This window comes from Hyperolius riggenbachi, chromosome 3 (assembly GCF_040937935.1).
Source record: "Hyperolius riggenbachi isolate aHypRig1 chromosome 3, aHypRig1.pri, whole genome shotgun sequence".
Lineage (NCBI taxonomy): Eukaryota > Metazoa > Chordata > Amphibia > Anura > Hyperoliidae > Hyperolius > Hyperolius riggenbachi.
The window spans coordinates 34981867-35003450 of record NC_090648.1 but is presented as its reverse complement, the minus strand read 5'-3'; the positions used below and the strand labels follow the sequence as shown (position 1 = coordinate 35003450).

The window sequence follows — 21584 nt, the reverse complement described above, 5'->3', positions numbered from 1 at the left end:
AAAAATATGCTGGGCAGCTATGTGGTTGACACTCTTGCCTTGCAGCACTAGGGTCCTAGGTCCAACTATACGTGTGGACACTGTCTGCATGGAATTTGTATGTTCTCAGTAGGTTTGTTACTGGTAGGTTAACTGGCTTCAATGAAATTCACCCTACAATACTGCAGGAATTCCAGACTATGATAAAGGTAAAGGACTAGATGTCACTGGTGGATAATCCTGCTCTGTGCTGGATAACCTTTCACTGTTATGCCCATGTAAGAACTCTCTCTCCGTACCTCTTGTATCGGGACACCACCTCCAGGTAGCTGGTCGGGGTGATGTAGTTGTGTCTCCGCAGCTCCAGCATCATTCTCTGAGAGTATTCCGCTACGGAGCGGTGCATGGTCACAAAGATTTTGGCCACCTTTCCGTTGAACTGTAAGAGGAGGAACAGCACGTTTAACCACCTAAGGACCATGTACATTTTTATTGATCTGTGCTGCGTGGGCTCTCCAGCCTGCAGCACAGATCAGGATTGCTGCAGGGCGATCAAACTTCCCCCCCTTTTTTCCCCACTAGGGGGATGTCCTGCTGGGGGGGTCTGATCGCCGCCGCTCTGTGTGGCTGAGTGGGGGGAGGGGGGGGGGGGCTCCTCAAAGCCCCCCTCCGCAGCGATATTCCTACCTCCCTCTCCTTCCTTCCCCTTCCCTCCATGGGCGGCACAGCACGGCGATCCGTCATGTACCACCTCTAATAGGCTTTAGCCTATCAGACGGCGGCGATCCCCGGCCAATCAGAGGCCGAGGATCGCAGATCTCCTATGATGTAAACACGGGATTTTTTCCCCGCGTGTTTACATTTCACCTGCGAGCGATGATCGGAGGCTCGCAGGCTGTTCACGGAGACGCCCTCCGTGAACTGACATGGAACCACCACTTCGACCTGCCGACGCCTATCGGCGTTAGGCGGTCGTTAAGTGAACCTGAAGTGAAAATAAACTTATGAGATATTGAACTGTGTGTAGTATGGATGACAAATAGAACATCAGTAGCCAAGAAAATATTATAATATTTTTATTTTCAGTTTCAAGAGACTGAGACGGTCACTGCTGCTGTTTAGAATCCACACTCTGCTTTGTTTAGCTGTAAGATATACAGGACTAATGGCACTTCCCTGCAGTTAAACCTCACTAGAAGGCTTATCTCACTGTTTCTCAGCTGTTTTGACTTCTATTAGGATTAGAGAACAGGAATGGTTAGGGTTAAAGGAAACCTGTTAGGTGTAAAGTTTACAGCTAAGTAAAGGTAAGGGAGAGAAGATCGTTCAGTGCAGTTTCGGCACACTTTGGGATTTAGCGTAAGTTTTACAGCTATTTGGGGGTACATTTTAATAATTGTCCTTCGATGACTTCATTATAAGGGAAAGAGGCACCCTGATGTGTATAAAATGAATTAAAAACTATTTAATATTAAAAAAAAGTGAGGTGGCTTACCTCAAAGATGAAATTCTTATATGAACAATAGAATTTTTATTTAGTACAGGCAATGCATTTTGCGGGTCTGAGCCCGCTTCCTCAGGCCAATAACAGTGCCAATTGCAGAAGAGCCGACACCAAAGGGAGCCTAATTTTGCTGTTGACTCTTATGCAATTGGCACTGTTATCGGCCTGAAGAAGCGGGCTCAAACCCGCAAAATGCGTTGCCTGTGCTAAATAAAAATTCTTTGTTCATATAAGAATTTCGTCACTGAGGTAAGCCACCTCACTTTTTTCAATTTTAAACTGTCTTTACTTCATTTTATACACAAATCAGGGCGCCTCTTTCCCTTATAATGTGCTTTTATTAACCCCCCCCCCCCCAACATAACCTGCTGGAGGGGTTGAGACAAACCACCTGCGGTCACCGCAGTGGGCCTTTGTCATTTTCACCAAGGAGAGCGGCCGCATCGAGGTACAGGTGGACCACCCCGAGTGGTTTGATGTCTCCCCCTGCTTCCTGTGGTCGGTTGCCCCCCTTGCAACCCGCCTTTGTGAGTAGTATATTGACTTTACCTTCTGGCACCTCTCATTCCCTTACATACTACACCATTAGGCACCCGTTTTTGTTTCCTGTGTGTTCTGCTTTAGGGTGTCAAGACGCCCCAACCTCTCTACTTCGATGACTTGTAGGACTTGCTTGGCTGGGTGTGGATATGTCACAGAGCTGAGCTGCCCGAGCTACAGACATTTGGGAACGGAGGTCTAGTATGGGTCTTCTTCCTTGTGTCTTCTACCAATGCTTTCCCTGGATTTTGCTCACTCTCTCGTTATTTTACACACATGCAGTATTTTTCTTCCCCTTTTGCACTCCTGCTGTGAATGTCGGCTATAACTTGTGGGTGACACAGTGTCCTGAGGTCACAACTTACCCCCTCCATGCTTCCCAGATCCATCCCTTCCAGATATTTCTCTGCCACCTCCAGCAGGGCTTCCTGTGGCCACTCTGAGAACCAGTCTATGGTTGTGCAGTTCACCAGCGCCGGATATTGCCGGATGCGGTTCCTGCAGCAGAGGGGACGCAAACATCAATTAGCTGGCACAAGATGCAAGAGAAGCAAAAGTAAGCCCTTTTTTTCCAACTGCCAGAAGCACTGACCACATGTTTATTTTAAGGACCTCTGTCGCAAAAATCTTAAAATTTCAAATACATGTAAACATACACAAATTAGAAGTACGTTTCTTCCAGCGTAAAACGAGCCATAAATTACTTTTCTCCTACGTTGCTGTCACTTACAGTAAGTAGTAGAAATCTGACATTACCGACAGATTTTGGACTAGCCCATCTTCTCTTCTTCTCGGGGTTTTCTTTATTTTTAAAAACACTTAGTGAATAGCAGTTGATTCGTCCAACTGCCAAAAAAGTGTGCAGTGAGCAGGGAGGCTGGCCAGCATCTTTGTATAAATCTTTTTCAGGGAATGTCTTTTTAAAGAATAAAGGCCATGCTGAGAATCCCCCATGAAGAGATGGACTAACCCAAAACCAGTCGGTTCTGTCAGACTTCTACTACCTACTATAGTGACAGCAACACAGGAGAAAAGTAATTTATGGCTCATTTTACTCTGGAAGAAACTTACTTCTTATTTGTATGCGTTTTAAATTTTAGGATTTTCACAACAGTTCCTCTTTAAAAGGATAGATAATCTTGAGAAACCACAAGGAATGTTGATAATTCCAAAACTCAGTATCAAACTTTATTGCATCAAGTAGCAGTCCTGGTGTATGGATTGGCGTCAGCAACCAGAGAGATAATCTGATTCTTGGCGATCTGCAGTATCCCCAAGAATACAGATATACCTGATTATTGGGGATCTGCAGAATCGCCAATAATCAAATATGTCTAACCTCTAGACACCTGAGTGTGTAAGTGTTTTGGTGCAACAGTAACCTTTGGACCACCGGGGTAGCAGGTGGTCCAGTAAGTAGAGAAGACTCTACTGCAGTCAAGGACACCTGGAAAGGGAGTCCCTGACTGATAAGGAGCAGTGTCCCCTCTGAAGAGAAGGGGACCCCTGCGGAAAGGCTAGACACCCTGCGGAGGGTGACAGCCAGAAGGTCAGACAGGCCGGGTCGGCAACAGAGTATCAGATATGCAAAGTACCAAATCAGAGATCAGAAGAATAGTCAGGAAAGCTACAGGTCATAACAGATATCAGAACAAGGCCTAGTCTGAGGTGTGAGGTCCGTGATCTCAACACCCTGGAACTATGCTAGAGAATAACACAGATGGTATACGGTATTCCTAGTCTGAGGTGTGAGGTCCGTGATCTCAACACCCTGGAACTATGCTAGAGAATAACACAGATGATATACAGTATTCCTAGTCTGGGGTGTGAGGGCCGTGATCTCAACACCCTGGAACTATGCTAGAGAATAACACAGATGATAAACAGTAACTGGCTAAGTGTGGATTCCCAGGTCCTCCTGGTTCCACCACACTGGAGATCTGACTAAGGTCTGAGTGCTAACACATAGGCATTCGCAACGCCAGACAACCAGCAACTGAACAGCAAGAGATATATATAGTAAGGCACCCCACAGCGCCGCCCAGCTCCCATCAACCAATCAATAGCTGAGCAGGAATCAGCTGTCCGCCCTGATCAGCTGATCTTCCTCCTATTGGTATAAAGAGGATGTCTAGCGGCGCACGCAGCTCTCCATCTGTGTGCACTACTAGGTCCAGCTAACCCAGACGCATGTTGTTGCGGGGAACCCGCCGCACTAGACGCTGAATCCGCAGCTTTGCCGTCAGAACATGCGGCGGCCCCCACGCCACTCTGCCCATGGGCACCACCAGCTCCAGACAAACCAGACGCATGCTGACGCGGACAAACCGCCGCATCAGACGCGGAATCAGCCGCCTTGCTGCCAGAACATGCGGCGGCTTTTCCGCTGTTTATCACACCTGGGATCCACTTGTCGTCGGCCATCGGGAAGGTGTAGAGGTGTGTCTGGTTGGAACAGATGGCCTATATTTTTTAAGCTATTTTTGTGGCTTTTTGGAGATCTTCTTTTGCTTTGTAAAGGCCTAATGAAGGGATAAATCTGACCCGAAATGGACTAACAAAGCACATAATATCTTTTTGTTTTTGGAAGATTCTTTCTTGACAAACAAAAAGTTTTTTATCCAGATTTAGCAATTTTACGATACAATAAAGTTTGATACTGAGTTTTGGAATTATCATCATTCTTTGTGGTTTCTCAAGCTTATCTATCCTCTTAAAGGAAACCTGAAGTTACTTTAAAAGACAAGAGTTTTACTTACCTGGGACTTCTGCCAGCCCCCTGCAGCTGCCCTGTGCCCAGGCCGGCCTAGAATGATTCACCGGACACGCGACACAGCTAAGTTTGGTTACCGCCCACTGCGCCTGACCGCACATGACCTTGTTTGCTCTCCCATCGCCGGGAGCGTCCTGCGCAGCCACAGTATGTAAAAAACCCATACTGAGCCTGCACAGGACGCTGCCAGGGACGGGAGCGTGCACAGGACGCTGCCAGGGACAGAAGCATGAACGAGGACATGCACAGCCAGGGCCATGCAGGCACGGGCACAGGGAGGCTGCAGGGGGTGATGTTAGTGTGACACAGAGGTCCTCTAGGGCCCAGAGCTGTAAGGGGGCCCCCAATACTACATCACTCCCTCTGATAAAGGGCTCCATCCCTCAGATCAGGTGTTTTTGCGGCTACACTTGTTATGTGAGCGAGGATTATAATATCCACAATAAGGATTATAATATCCACACTTGGTTTATGAGCCTTGTAAGATGGGCCCCTAGGCTATGAGGATCACCAGGGTTAGGCAAGGGAAGGGGGGTGAACGTTGGGGCTCCACCAAAGCTTTGCAGGGGTGGGGCATGGTTTGGAGATACGCCCCTGCTTAGGAGTCAGTGTTGGGGGTTTGTGGGGGATGGGGAAGGCAGTAGACAGACCCACCCAATTTGAACCAAATGGGCTGCAGTTGCCTCGGTTTCACGTCTGTCAGGTTGGTGGGGTGAGATTGGGTACACTGGAATATATATATATACACACTAGCTGATGGCCTGGCGTTGCACGGGTATGCATTTGGTTGGTGTTGGCTCCGCCCACTTTTTCTTACCCTAACACTCAATTACTCAATGACCTAGTTTGTGAGCTTTGCGGTCTTTGGCATCAATAAGTTGCATTGAGATTAAACAAATCTGATTGGCTGTTTGTGGCTCCACCCCTTTGTCTAAATTTGAACCCCAGTGTCATGATTCTGTTGCATTGGTATACAATGCAAGGGAATCGCAAGGAAGATTGCTCTGTCAGTATGCAAGAAACACTGAGACTGGAATTAAAGGAATAAACATAAAGATTTATTGTAATCAGCATAAATGTTGCACATTAAGTTCATGCACAGAGTTATGCAACTAAACAGTTGCACAGCTTACAAACAAACAAACAATCAGCATTAAGATCATGCAGAGAGTCAAACAAACAGGACGCATAAACAAGATTAAGTTTATGCAGAGAATCTGACCATCAGAATGCATACACCATTAGCATTAAGTTTATGCAGAGAATTACTCTATCAGGATGCATAAACAATCAGTATTAAGTTTATGCAGAAAATCATGCAGACATCAGGCAAGTAATATAAGCAATGGAGCAACTGGAAACTAACACATAATCAGAACATATCAGGTATTGCAGATGCTATGGACCCCCTGCATATAGGATAATATGCAAAGGTATCCAAGCATAACAATATAGTGTGCACACTGAACCCCAAACCTGACTAATATATATACATGAGAATCATATACATTATATACAGAGACAAAGCATCAGAATTATAATCGGCAGGCAACGGAACGTCAAACATGCAGGGTCAAACCAGAGATACAAACAAGATACAAATCGCTTAGGCAAAGGGTTAGGCAAAAACAGAAAACAGGTCAAACACGATAATTACAAATACAAAGCTGAGCAAGACAGGAAGGCTAGGACTCAGGATCAGGAACTGACTTTGATGAGCTAGCACAGAGTGGTCTGTAAAGGCAGCTTAAATAGTGTCCAAAAAGTCAGATGACAGAGTCCAGGTGATCACAGAGCTGCCCTCATTAAATCTGCAATAACAGTTCTTGTGAGTGAGACCTCTGCTGGTGGCAGAGGATACTTCCAGCAGTTTCAAACTCTGAGGACACAGATGACATCTGCTGGCGAAATGGAGGAAGTTCATCAATCGTTCAGGAAATTCGCCAGCAGATGCATTTTGTGACATTACCCCCTCCTCAAGGAGCGGTCTCCGAACGCTCCATATGAACTCACGTCCACCAGGATCCCAGGACATACTGGGCAGAAAGGCAAGGCCAAGGAGGGCATGGGCGAAAAAGTGTACAAACATAAACACGGTAACAGGCAAAATGATGGGCTGAGTAGATTCAGGGTCATCAGGTAACAAATGTTGAAGATCAAACTGGAGACCTTTAGGCAATGCAACAGCCCAAGATCCATGTGCAGAAGCACCAGGCAAGACATCCATAGGACTCCAGGATGTGCAAACTTCAGGTAGCATAGTAGACTGAACATCGGCAGGAACACCAGACTCGGGAGCAGCAGCAGGAACAACAGGCTTGGGGGCCACAACAGGATCAACAGCAGACTTGGAAGTGGTAGCAGGAACAACAGAGTTGAAGGCCATAACAGGAACAACAGCAGACTTGGAGGCCACCGGAGGAACAGCAGCAGTCTTGGGAACCACTGAAAGGACATCAGCAGACTTGGAAGTCACTGCGGAAACATCAGATTGGGGAGCAGCCACAGGAACCCACGACTTGACAGGAACAGTAGGATCAAACGGCTTGGCAGGATCAGGCTGAGCAGGAGACCTGGCACCATCAGGCGGGATACTATCAGGGGTAGCAAACAGGATGCCCACGGAAGAAGCAGCAGGCAGGATGCCCTCAGGAGCGGCAACAGGCAGGATGCCCTCAGGAGCGGCAACAGGCAGGATGCCCTCAGGAGCGGCAACAGGCAGGATGCCCTCAGGAGCGGCAACAGGCAGGATGCCCTCAGGAGCGGCAACAGGCAGGATGCCCTCAGGAGCGGCAACAGGCAGGATGCCCTCAGGAGCGGCAACAGGCAGGATGCCCTCAGGAGCGGCAACAGGCAGGATGCCCTCAGGAGAGGCAACAGGCAGAATGCCCTCAGGAGAGGCACCAGACAGGAACTCATCCGGAACAGCAAACTTGGAAACAGCAGCTGGAACAGTGGAGTCGGAGGCAATAGCTGAATCAGCAGTCTTTGAGGCAACAACAGAATCATCGGACTGGAGAGCAGCCATAGGGTTACCGGATTCAGGAGCAGCAACAATATCACCAACCTTGGAAACAGCAGCAGAGTCCCCAGACTTGGAAGCGACAGCACAGTCCCCAGACTTGGAAGCAACAACTGGAACAGCAGACTGGATACCCTCAGAAGCGGCAGCAGACTGGATATCCTCAGAAGCGGCAGCAGACTGGATATCCTCAGAAGCGGCAGCAGACTGGATATCCTCAGAAGCGGCAGCAGACTGGATATCCTCAGAAGCGGCAGCAGACTGGATACCCTCAGAAGCGGCAGCAGACTGGATACCCTCAGAAGCGGCAGCAGACTGGATACCCTCAGAAGCGGCAGCAGACTGGATACCCTCAGAAGCGGCAGCCGGAGCAGACTGGGTACACTCAGAAGCAGCAACAGAGTCACCAGACTTGGAAGCAGCAGCAGAGGTCTGTGACATCTGAGCAGTAAACTGGAAAACTTCAGGTAGTGCTGCAGGCGGATTAGCGACAGACTGAATAGTCTCGGACAGGGTAGCAACAAAAGTCTGTGAAGGCTGGGCAGCAGCTTGCATAACCTCAAGCAAAACAGAAGACAGGATAACTTTAGGCAAGTTAGCCGGTTGGGACGCTTCAGACAGGACAGCAGACTCAGTAGTCTCAGACAGGACAGCAGACTGTGTAACCTCATGGATCTGGACCTTTGGATGAGCACTTGGCTGGGCCGTTGGCTGAGCGCTTGGCTGGACCGTTGGCTGAGCGCTTGGCTGGACCGTTGGCTGAGCGCTTGGCTGGACCGTTGGCTGAGCGCTTGGCTGGACCGTTGGCTGAGATCCCAATACAGTCTGTGCGGACTGGCACTGAAACTGTGTGAACTGAGCCTGTGCGGACTGAGAGCAAAGTTCTGCAGGCAAGGAGCAAAGTTCTGCAGGCAAGGAGCAAAGTTCTGCAGGACTGGATACTGCAGGATGAGCATGCTGGGGCTCTTCAGGCCTGCCAGGCTGACCCACTGTCAGCAAATCTAGTCCATGAAAGAGTCCACAGAGAAAGGCGAGGGACTGCTCAGGACTGACTGGAGATTGCTGAGGACACAAATCAACTAGAGTCTGTATGGAGCTGCATGGAGTCTGCACCGACTTGGATGGAGGCTGCACACGACTGGAATCGGCTGGAGGCTGCTCACGACTGGAATCGGCTGGAGGCTGCTCACGACTGGAATCGGCTGGAGGCTGCTCACGACTGGAATCGGCTGGAGGCTGCACACGACTGGAATCGGCTGGAGGCTGCACACGACTGGAATCGGCTGGAGGCTGCACACGACTGGAATCGGAGTTGGTAGGAAATAATTTTCTCTTCTTTTTCTTTTTGGATGATGACTTATTTTCTAATGATCTTTGCCAGGACCAAGGTGTAGTTCTGACTGCAGTTTGCAAGGAAGTAGGTCTCCTTTGACGGTTGGAACCTGACAAGACAGAGTCTTTATAACTGGTTGCTAAGGGCAACGGACACGTTGGGTCTCCCTTAGTAACAGGTGTGACTTTAACTGCTGCAGATTGTGAATTCTGGCCAGAGGTGAGTACAGAGTTAACAGAGGAAGGAGAAACATGAAAATGAGAAGACAGAACCCTTTGCCAAGCGATTATTAAGGCAGAAGCAGCTTCAGGCTTACAAAGTCCATTCGCACACATGGATTTAACACTTAGCAAACACTTGGTTACCAATTCCTCACTTTGTTTGCAATAAAATTCCATAAAACTTGTCCTGTCATCATTTAAATACCAGTAATAAGCATCAATCTCTTCAGCAGTCATATCAAAACAGGCTTGACTTTTGCAGATACCTTGATCAATGGAGTCATTCAAACCACTCAGGTATGCATCAGCATGCGGTTTAACAGGCTTAGAGGAAAAATTAAGAACACAATCCCTGTCACTTTTAACACTAGAAAATTTACTGGATCTGACTGAACTATGATTGATTACTGAGTACGGCATAAACTGACTGCCAGAATCATCAGAAGGAGGGAAATTTTCACGCAATAGATCTTTCCAGATATCAATTAAGGGAGCCACAAAGTGATTCATACAAACCCCCATATCAACTAAAGCGGATGCAGAATCTATGCATTCATTCAAAAAGTTTTCACTGGTATCAAAGTAATAATCAATAAAGTATTCCTCATCACATTCCATCTCAAAAACTAAGGCCTCTATTTCCCATTTTTCAAAAGGAGGATCCCATGAACTCTTGTCATAGGCAGATTCATTATCCAGAGCATAAGTTTTAGGGTGAACGGTCTGCATGGAGGTGGCTGGAACATTATTTGGTTTGCTCTGGTTTAATACTGCTGTGGGAATTTTGCAGGGAAGAGGAACTGGCAAGGATTTGTTTACAGAGGCTTGATAAATTTGGTAGGTGGTGGGAGACTTCATAAATTCAAGAGTGTGTAGAATTTTTAACAAAGGCTGAACATCAGATTCAAGGAATTCTCCCTGCTGGACATATGAATTGATCTGCCTAATACTTTGCACCAAATCATCATATGAATATTCATAAAACTTATCAAAACAGAAACTTTCATCATCCTCAGCCAAACAGCAATGATATTCGATATTTGCATAATTCCATTTAATTCCCATGGTGGCAAACCTACTCTCAGTATTTCCTGGTGACAGAAATTTTAGGCTAGCTCATCTGTCATGATTCTGTTGCATTGGTATACAATGCAAGGGAATCGCAAGGAAGATTGCTCTGTCAGTATGCAAGAAACACTGAGACTGGAATTAAAGGAATAAACATAAAGATTTATTGTAATCAGCATAAATGTTGCACATTAAGTTCATGCACAGAGTTATGCAACTAAACAGTTGCACAGCTTACAAACAAACAAACAAACAAACAATCAGCATTAAGATCATGCAGAGAGTCAAACAAACAGGACGCATAAACAAGATTAAGTTTATGCAGAGAATCTGACCATCAGAATGCATACACCATTAGCATTAAGTTTATGCAGAGAATTACTCTATCAGGATGCATAAACAATCAGTATTAAGTTTATGCAGAAAATCATGCAGACATCAGGCAAGTAATATAAGCAATGGAGCAACTGGAAACTAACACATAATCAGAACATATCAGGTATTGCAGATGCTATGGACCCCCTGCATATAGGATAATATGCAAAGGTATCCAAGCATAACAATATAGTGTGCACACTGAACCCCAAACCTGACTAATATATATACATAAGAATCATATACATTATATACAGAGACAAAGCATCAGAATTATAATCGGCAGGCAACGGAACGTCAAACATGCAGGGTCAAACCAGAGATACAAACAAGATACAAATCGCTTAGGCAAAGGGTTAGTCAAAAACAGAAAACAGGTCAAACACGATAATTACAAATACAAAGCTGAGCAAGACAGGAAGGCTAGGACTCAGGATCAGGAACTGACTTTGATGAGCTAGCACAGAGTGGTCTGTAAAGGCAGCTTAAATAGTGTCCAAAAAGTCAGATGACAGAGTCCAGGTGATCACAGAGCTGCCCTCATTAAATCTGCAATAACAGTTCTTGTGAGTGAGACCTCTGCTGGTGGCAGAGGATACTTCCAGCAGTTTCAAACTCTGAGGACACAGATGACATCTGCTGGCGAAATGGAGGAAGTTCATCAATCGTTCAGGAAATTCGCCAGCAGATGCATTTTGTGACACCCAGTCACCCAATGACCAACTGTACCAGGTTTGAGGCTTGTGCCATTAACAGTGCAAGAATGGCAGCAATTAAATATTCCCCTTGAATATCAACAGGTGAATTTTGACTGGCTGTTGTAGGCTCCACCCACTTTTCTGAATATTAATCCCACTCACCCAGTGACCAACTGTGCTAAGTTTGAGAACCCTGCCATTAATAGTGTAAGAATGGCTGCCACTTACATTTCCCAGTGAAATTTGTCTCCGCCCACTCCTATATGTTGTTCCAGGTAATGTACTATGTGTGTGCCAAATTTCATTCAAATCTGTTCAGCCGTTGTTGTGTGATTGACAAACATCCATACTTTAGCATTTCTAATATTAGTGAGATATATGTTAGTAGAAATGAGCATTAAATGGTATTTTCCCTTTACTTTTTGATTCTCCCTATAAATAAAATTTTCAAAGCCTGAAAACTCTGCATGGATGGGATTACATTAAGCTGATTTGTTCCACATGAAAGGCCCACTCCAGACAAGCCCATTTTCTGCTCCTGTGAGGCCTCTCAGCGCAGGAGCTGTTTTTATAGATCAGCTGATGTTAAATCAATCATGTGAAAGTGGCCGATGCACGGCGTTCTCGGTGGGCTTTGTTTGCGTCCCGCCGTCTGAGCAGCAGGATAATGCAGAGTCTCCCGTCATCGACTTCAGCGCCGGTACTTCAAGTCACATTACTAAATACTTACAGCGGGATTCACACCGACGGAAGCATCCTTTGATGCTCAGAACGTTATCATTCGGGCTCTTTGCTGATTAAGAGAGCAGATTGTACAGACAGTTCTGCACCTGACGGCCAACTTAAAAAATAAAATTTATTTTATGCGTTTTTTATGAAGGAGGAAAATGGAGGACTACAGGTAATGCAACTGCAAGGGGACCCAGGCTATGGGTGGACCCAATGTCTTACCCTCCCACATTCTGATACAGGGACCACCCCTCTAGTGCAAGTGTTGCTGTGGGAAACAGTGTGTGGCACTGCCACAGACACCCATATAAATAACAGCTATATTGGGCACTGTAGGTTGGAAGGGGTGTTGAAGTGTGTGTCATCTGCATTTGCTGCCATTTGAGACTGTTACCCATATGGCAGCAAATGCAGGCAAAAAAGGCTTCAATTAATCCAGGGAGGACACACACACAGCAGGGATAGAGTAAGAGATGCACGGGGACGGGCTGGCAGGCGTCTGCCTGAATGCTTGCACTCGTAACAGGCAGCAGGGCCGGTCTCCCGCGCACCACCCTGTAATTCATGCATGGATTCTGCAATACAGGTTCTAGTACATTTAAAAAGTAACTGTCGGGCATAAAATCAAAAATTGATTCTTTATTTTTATCTGGTAAACCAGTAATAAGGATGCTAACCATGCAATCCAAAAGTTAAAATCACTATTACTTTTCTTGTTGATAAATGATCATTCCCCAGTTTACCTGACTCTTATTTGGTACACAGAAAATTTGGTACACAAAAGAGAAGTTGCAGGGCATGCTGGGTTGTCTTTTTTTGCTTCTCTACTTTCCCCTCAGACTTAACTAATGCAGCCTGATTGGCTGAAGCCTCTTTCCCTCCTGTTTTCCCCTCCCACACCTCTGTTCCTCTCTGATTGGCCAAAATTTCTCAGGCTGAAACAATGCACTTTCTATAGTGAAGGGCGGGCAAACCAGGCAGAGCAGAGGAGACTAAGGGCGGATATTACATCACGACTGGCTTCAAAATAGCCACAGTAAGTATGGAAACTGTCTAGAATAGGATTCTCTACTTTTCCTTTATAAAATTTACAGGAATCATAACGTGGGCAGTGCAATACAGATGTTATGTAAGTAGAGCAACTATGTATCTACTTATATATTTGCTTTTTTTCCTGAGATAGTGTGGCTGACAGCTCCTCTTTAATAGGATAAGTGCCACATACCTAAGTAGTGCTAATTAGAGGCTCCTGCTACTGTGAGCTTACAATCTACAGAAGGGACTTAGCTGATGAAGTCATCTTAACAAATTATGCAGGTGGTGGTCAATGAGGTGTATATAATTTTGAGTGCAGGATTATAAAAATTCATGCACCTCAAAAATGGACCAATTGAATTCCACCTTAGCGTGATTTGATTGGTCTATTTTCAAGCTGCATACCTTTGCATACGAAATGTGCATCATTCTGCATGAACTTCACATTCATTGCATCTCATTCACCATCCCTAGTAAACAAGACTCTGAAAGGGGACTGTGACAGATTATAAATGCCTGCAAAGAGGCGGGTTTGAAGGTCTACAGGACTGAAGAACGGTGGACCAATATGTATAAATACATCAGAGGGCAATATAATAGCTTGGCGGATGAGCTTTTTGTCCCTAGGCCTTCTCAAAGGACTAGAGGACATGATCTGCGCATGGAGGAAAAATGTTTTAGCCATTTATTTAGGAAAGGGTTCTTTACAGTAAGAGTGATTAAGATGTGGAATGCATTGCCACAGGAAGTCGTTATGGCAAACTCTATACCTGCATTTAAAGGCTTAGATGCTTTCCTTGCGTTGAAAGACATCCATGGCTACAATTACTAGGTAATGCCTAACGATGTTGATCCAGGGATTTTATCTGATTGCCATCTAGAGTCGGGAAGGAATTTCCCTTTAGGGGCTAATTGGACCATGCCTTGTAAGGGTTTTTTCGCCTTCCTCTGGATCAACAGGGCAGGCTGGTGTTGTACTTTACACTGGTTAAACTTGATGGATGTATGTCTTTTTTCAACCAAAATAACTATGTAACTATGTAATATATGGAAGAGCGTTCAAAAGGAAAGGTGAAGCTTGTGAGAAATCTTGGAAGCAGTAAGAAAGTGCCCAAACTAGAGGACAGGAGGTTTTCATAGGAGGACCGAAGGTTCCATGTGGGATGGTGCATGGCAATTAGTGAGGGAATGTGTGGAGGTGACAACTTATGGAGAGCTTTATAAAAGAGGGTTAGGAGAGATTTCCTTGCAATGAGACTTCATGGAGAAACAAGGGCTTAGTCTGATCGAGTGATCGATTTCTCTAACTGGCTGGGTAAGATGTCATCATGTCTGACGTTTATTTTTTTGCCTAGACAGAAAGCAGAAGTGAGACATGAATACGATAAGCCAATCAGGGGCTTAGAAATGAATCACCTGATCCAATCAGTCACACGTTTCCTCACTAATTCTCTTGAAGGACCATTTTGATAGAGCAAATGAATCGCCCCCTGTGATGAACAAACACTCCTCACCTGAAGGGGTCTCCCACGGGGCTCATACACAGGACAATGTGCAGGTTGTTCCGCACTCTCTCAATAAGGAAGTTAAAGAGGCTCTCCGGCGTGTCAGCGATATTTTCCTCTTTGGCCTTCTCTTGTAGAATGGTGCGTATCTAGTGCAGCAAAGACAAAGAAGAGGGGTCAGCTGGTGCAAAGTACTGAGGAGGAGGGCAGTGGCATCAATTTCCAGGTGAACGTTGATCCAACGTTAAGGTACATTTTTCAAAAGGGCGGTGCAGGTATTTGGGTGCCAGAGATAGCCTGTAGTAGAATATCGGAAAATTACTGATATTCTACTAATAGGCAAAGGTAATTCCATACAATATGGGTGATTTTTAACAATATTTTACCACTGTGTAGTGTTAAATCTAACCCTATTCTCACACGAGCCCCTACCTCAACCAATGTCAAACCCTAACCGACCCATCCCCACCACACAATTTGCTGATAATTATCACTAAACCTAACCCTATCCTCACTCGAGCCCTCCCTCTTCTGATGGCTAACCCTAAGATCCCGCCCAATCACAAAAAAACAGCCAATGTCCGCGCCACCTTCACTACTGCTACTCCTTCCGTTGTTCGCTTACCCAAATTACTTTGTCAGCACGTGCTATAGCCAGGCACTAGCTTAATTACTGCCCTCCAGTGCCCAATACCTGCTAGCTCCCCAGATGTCTGGTGCCTATATTATTTTATTGCTTACCACCAGAGTTCAGCAACTCCTGTGCCCAAATTACCTGGTAGGTGCCAGTGTAGACACAAGGAGATTTTTGTGCATTAGGGGTCCCAAACGATCATTTCCAATTGTTCATACGAAGAATCGTTAGTGGCCACCTTTATAGTGTTCTCACACAATCCAGTCTGAGGGCCACTAGCAACCAAAAGGCAAGATCTAACCAGGGTAGTCTCCCTCAATGGACATAAATAATCACCATCGTATGCCAGCATTGACCAATCATTTCCCTTTTTACAGAAAAAAAAGCCTATTCCTACTGATGTGCCAGATCTACTGATGCACCAGAAAATAGATGAGCTTGGCCAAGAAACCAGAGTAGAAACATGATCAAAGCTCACCTCCTCAAACTCGTCTGCTTTATACAGGTTGGGAACCTCTCCAGAGCTCAGGATGTTGTTGACGTCTTCCAAGAAAGACTCATCTGTAATCTGAGTGTCCGTCAGGAGGAAGACAGAGGGGCGGCCATCTACACCCGCGAGCCGGTACAGCTTCTTAATGTCTAAAGAGAATAGAGATAGGTGAGGAGCACATTGGGGCGTGAAGGGGGGGGGGGGGGGGGTAGAGAAATGGAATAGCGAAAGACATATCACGTAATCATGATCACTGATGATAAACAAACACAAATTAGGACTCCATTATTTGGGCAGCAAAAAGGAAACACACTCTTATCTCACCTTCTCGAAACTCCTGCCTGCGGTACCCTCGCGTCACTTCCAGCTGGAAGACTTTGTACTCACAAATATAAGCTGCCAGCTTTGCCAGGCTCTGACGCCCACTGCCACCAATGCCAACCAGTAACATGTTTCCCCGTGGCTGGCCGATGACACGGACTATCCGGATCACTGAAGAAGAATAAAAACAAAATAGGCCACCTTACTACCAGGTCTCGACCGGACAAGAAACCAGAGTGTTCAACATACGCAGAGCGAGCAATTGTGATAAAAGGCAAACAGGCATTGTATCTATCGATACTACTATATCCTATCAATGCTATTTAGTATCAATAAATACATTGTGGCACATACATACACTAATACAGCTACTTCCACACATACTCAACATAAATATTTTAGACTATTATTAAAGAGACACTGAAGCGAAAAAAAAATTATGATATTATGATTTGTATGTGTAGTACAGCTAAGGGCCCTTTTCCACTAGGGCGTTTGTGACTGCTTAATCGCAAAACCGCAAACCGCTAGTGATTTTAAAATCGCTACGGTTTGCTTTTTAACATAGGAATCGCGGTAGGTAATTTCCACTACCGCGATTCGTTTTTTACTTGATCGCGATCGCGCCGCGGAGCGACTTTTGCCGCGATTTTGCTATGCAGTGCATAGCATAGCAAAATCGCGGCCGCAAACGTCGGGAAATCGCCGGTAAATTTTTAGCTTTTTCGATTCAGCAATCGCTAGCGTTCAGCGTGAACGCTAGCGATTGCTAGTGGAAAAGGGCCCTGAGAAATAAAACATTAAGATGAGATACATCAGTCTAATTGTTTCCAGTACAGGAAGAGTTGAGAAACTCCAGTTGTTATCTCTATGCAAACAAGCCATTAAAGAGAACCCGAGGTGGGTTTGAAGAATATTATCTGCATACAGAGGCTGGATCTGCCTATACAGCCCAGCCCCTGTTGCTATCCCAAACCCCCCTAAGGTCCCCCTGCACTCTGCAATCCCTCATAAATCACAGCCACGCTGCTGACAAACAGCTTGTCAGAGCTGGCTGTGTTTATCTCTATAGTGTCAGTCTGCTGCTCTCCCCGCCTCCTGCAGAACTCCAGTCCCCGCCTGCATCCCTTCCCTCCCTGCTGATTGGAGGGAAGGAACGGGGGCAGGGACCGGAGCTATGCAGGAGGCGGGGGAGCAGCTGAGACTGACACTACAGATGTAAACACAGCCTCACAGCACGGCTGTGATTTATGAGGGATTGCAGAGTGCAGGGGGACCTTAGTGGGGTTTGGGATAGCAACAGAGGCTGGGCTGGATAGGCAGATCCAGCCTCTGTATGCAGATAACATTCTTTAAACACACCTCGGGTTCTCTTTAAGCTCTCCCACTAAGTTAGTTGTGGAGAGGGCTGTTATCTGACTTTTATTATCTCAACTGTAAGTGAACTGTTTACTTTTTCTCTGCCAGAGGAGAGGTCATTACTTCACAGACTGCTCTGAAAGAATCATTTTGAATGCTGAGTGTTGTGTAATGTGCACATATTATAGAATAATGCAATGTTAGAAAAAACACTATATACCTGAAAATAAAAGTATGAGAATATTTTCTTTGCTGCTAATCTTCTAGTAATTATTCATAGTATACAACCAATTCATTATATCATATATTTTTTTTTCGCTTCAGTGTCTCTTTAAGGCATAATTAATAATCCCATTCACATATACAGGACTTCTCACAAGCCCCTCCCCTCATCTGGAATTCCCCTCCCAAACACAGTTGTCACTCTCCAAACCTTGTAACCTTCAAGTGAACCATTAGAATGCAAAGATAATATATATAAAAATACAATCTAACCTAGGACACTCCACCATCATCCTCTGGCCAAGCTGTGCTCCTTCTGAATACGGCATAATCTAAAATTTTACATAGTTCGGCAACATGCTTATGGCTGTCCGACTTGTGGAAGAGCGCAGGCTGTGGCTGTGACCATTTTATTGACATGCTGTAATTTTGATGATTTTTGAATAAAGTGCTATGCAGCGGCAGTGCCAGCGTAAATACATGTATCATACTTGTTATGGGTACTAGGTACAGTGACTATAGTTAGGGTGGTTTCTAGCTATAATAGGGCCTGGGGCAAAAATAAACTGCTCCCCCCTCCTTACAACAGTTTGAAGGTGCAAAAAAGATGAACTGGGTGACCGTAGCAGACAATGTTTCTCCGCGGCCCAATGCCCTGTCCCACATTTAATTTAGCTAGAGGTGGAGAGTAAAAAGTGTGCCCCTGTTATTCAGGACCCTGTGGTGCAGCACAAGTAGTACGTCCCATCCTGTTTCCACAGATGGGGTTTTTGCTGTCTTCTGATGGGGTTGGTTAGTATACTGATTGGAACTCACCATGTTGGATGGCGTCTGTGAACAGGACGAGTTTCTTGGTTGAGGCTCCGGGCTGCTGGCTCTGTTCAAGTAGTTGGTTCATCATGTACTTCTTCAGAGTACCAAAGTCAGTAATGTCCTCGTATATAGGGGGCTCCCGCATGAAATCACCTGCAGAGGGAGACAATGAGCAGAAGATTAGACAAGAAGACACTAACAGGAGGTACAAAAGAGGTAAACATCACCACTAACCTGGTGAAATCACTCATCCACCACATTACATGTTCAGCATTTAAAAGATAACTGAAAATTAATTTTTGAGGATATGTGACCTTTAAATGCCTAAATCTTACACCTCTACACCAGTGTCTTATATCGCTCTATAACAGACAAAACCTGTTGATAAGGTTGGCTGTTCATGTGCAGTGGTGCTGGATTCACTGAGATTTGTATCCTAAGGAGATTCATTGAGATTTAGCACTCTACAGAAATTCACTGAGATTAGACACCAAGAGTTGGTTTTCCAGAAAGATTCATCAAAATGTTTTCTTTACATAGCAAGAAGTTTTAAATCAGGATGATACCATTTATTGGCTAACTACAAATGAATAAGAATAAACAAGCTTTCGGCCTTGCAGCCTTCATCAGGTTTACATCCTGTTAGTTTGCAAGCTGGTGGTACAGACAGCTTATATACATGCAACATCAAAAGGGAAAACAGATATTTTTTTCAAGCATAAATACGTCATTAAGATGCCTTAATTCAAACAGACCATCTAAATGGGGTAAGATAAGGATCCTTGTTTACTCCATTGCTCACAGACCTGGTATTAGGATTGACCCAGAGGTATCGTAAATTCTTAGTTCACAAGTTCAGCTAGAGTGGCTGAGACAGTTCAAATATCATCAATCTCATACCAATATAGAAAGTTGTTGTCCTTATTCAAACCCTTCTCCACAGCTTTAAACCAATTTATAAATTTTGTTTCTGCTAATAATCGGTCATTTGACGTTTTGAAGCCGCCCTTCAGGGCAGTGACACGAAGATCATCCATGCTGTGTCCGTTGGACCGAAAGTGTGTAGCAACTGGGAGTCCAGATTTGGTATCATTAATAGTGTGCCTGTGTCCATTCATACATGCACTGAGGATTGTAGCACACAGAATTCACTGAGATTTGTTCTCTATGGAGATTCATTGAGATTTGCTGCTGTATGAAAATTCACTAAGATCTAATACTGTCCAAAGATGGACTCAAATTTGATGGAGTATACATTTACTGAGCTTAACTACTCAATAAAATGTAGTGCTGTGTAAAGATTCAGTGAGATGTGATACTTTATCAAATGTAAGTGAAACTCTGTACAGTATCCCATCTCAGTGAATCTCTGTACAGTATCCCATCTCAGTGAATCTCTGTACAGCAGGGGTGCCCATTAGGTAGATCGCGATCTACCGGTAGATCGCGAAGGCCTTCATGGTAGATCCCGACCCCACTACATTTTCCATTCTGTATATGGAAGGGTGCTCCTAAAATTGTATATAGGTAGATCACTTTGACTTGCTAATTTTTAAAAGTAGCTCACAAGCCGAAAAAGTGTGGGCACCTCTGCTGTACAGTATCCCATCTCAGTGAATCTCTGTACAAAATTCCATCCCAGTGAATCCCTGTACAGTATCCCATCTCAGTGAATCTCTGTACAATATCCCATCTCAGTGAATCTCTGTACAGTATCCCATCTCAGTGAATCTCTGTACAGTATCCCATCTCAGTGAATCTCTGTACAGTATCCCATCTCAGTGAATCTTTGTACAGTATCCCATCTTAGTGAATCTCTGTACAGCATCCCATCTCAGTGAATCTCTGTACAGTATCCCACTTCAGTGAATCTCTGTACAGTATCCCATCTCAGTGAATCTCTGTACAAAATTCCATCCCAGTGAATCCCTGTACAGTATCCCATCTCAGTGAATCTCTGTACAGTATCCCATCTCAGTGAATCTCTGTACAATATCCCATCTCAGTGAATCTCTGTACAGTATCCCATCTCAGTGAATCTCTGTACAGTATCCCATCTCAGTGAATCTCTGTACAGTATCCCATCTCAGTAAATCTCTGTACTGTATCCCTCCTCAGTGAATCTCTGTACAGTATCCCATCTCAGTGAATCTCTGTACAGTATCCCATCTCAGTGAATCTCTGTACTGTATCCCATCTCAGTGAATATCTGTACTGTATCCCATCTCAGTGAATCTCTGTAAAGTACCCCACCTTGGTCAATCTCTGTACAATATCCCATCTCAGTGAATCTCTGTACAGTATCCCATCTCAGTGAATCTCTGTACTGTATCCCACCTCAGTGAATCTCTGTACAGTATTCCATCTCAGTGAATCTCTGCACAGCATTCCATCTCAGTGAATCTCTGTACAGTATCCCATCTCAGTGAATCTCTGTACAGTATCCCATCTCAGTGAATCTCTGTACAGTATCCCATCTCAGTGAATCTCTGTGCAATATCCCATCTCAGTGAATCTCTGTGCAATATCCCATCTCAGTGAATCCCTGTACAGTACCCCATCTCAGTGAATCTCTGTACAGTAGCCCATCTCAGTGAATCTCTGTACAGTATCCCATCTTAGTGAATCTCTGTACAGTATCCCATCTCAGTGAATCTCTGCACAGTATCCCATCTCAGTGAATCTCTGTACAGTATCTTACCTCAGTGAATCTCTGCACAGCATTCCATTTCAGTGAATATCTGTACAGTATCCCATCTCAGTGAATCTCTGCACAGTATCCCATCTCAGTGAATCTCTGTACAGTATCCCATCTCAGCGAATCTCTGTGCAATATCCCATCTCAGTGAATCTCTGTACAGTATCCCATCTCAGTGAATCTCTGTACAGTATCCCATCTCAGTGAATCTCTGTACAGTATCCCATCTCAGTGAATCTCTGTACAGTATCCCATATCAATGAAT

At 45.0% G+C, this 21584-nt stretch overlaps 1 protein-coding gene across 2 annotated transcripts in view; it reads right to left on the bottom strand.

Moving 5' to 3' along the window:
- The window catches only part of DNAH2 (dynein axonemal heavy chain 2), a 401787-nt gene that overhangs the window by 79791 nt on the left and 300412 nt on the right, over positions 1-21584 (bottom strand). For both annotated transcript variants that reach the window (XM_068273978.1, XM_068273977.1), the window contains exons 55-60: positions 18625-18774; positions 16231-16398; positions 15895-16055; positions 14792-14931; positions 2389-2521; positions 279-418 (exon numbers count right to left, since the gene is read on the bottom strand). In XM_068273978.1, coding sequence (XP_068130079.1) covers positions 279-418; positions 2389-2521; positions 14792-14931; positions 15895-16055; positions 16231-16398; positions 18625-18774 — 892 coding nt within the window. The remainder of the gene's footprint in view (positions 1-278; positions 419-2388; positions 2522-14791; positions 14932-15894; positions 16056-16230; positions 16399-18624; positions 18775-21584) is intronic.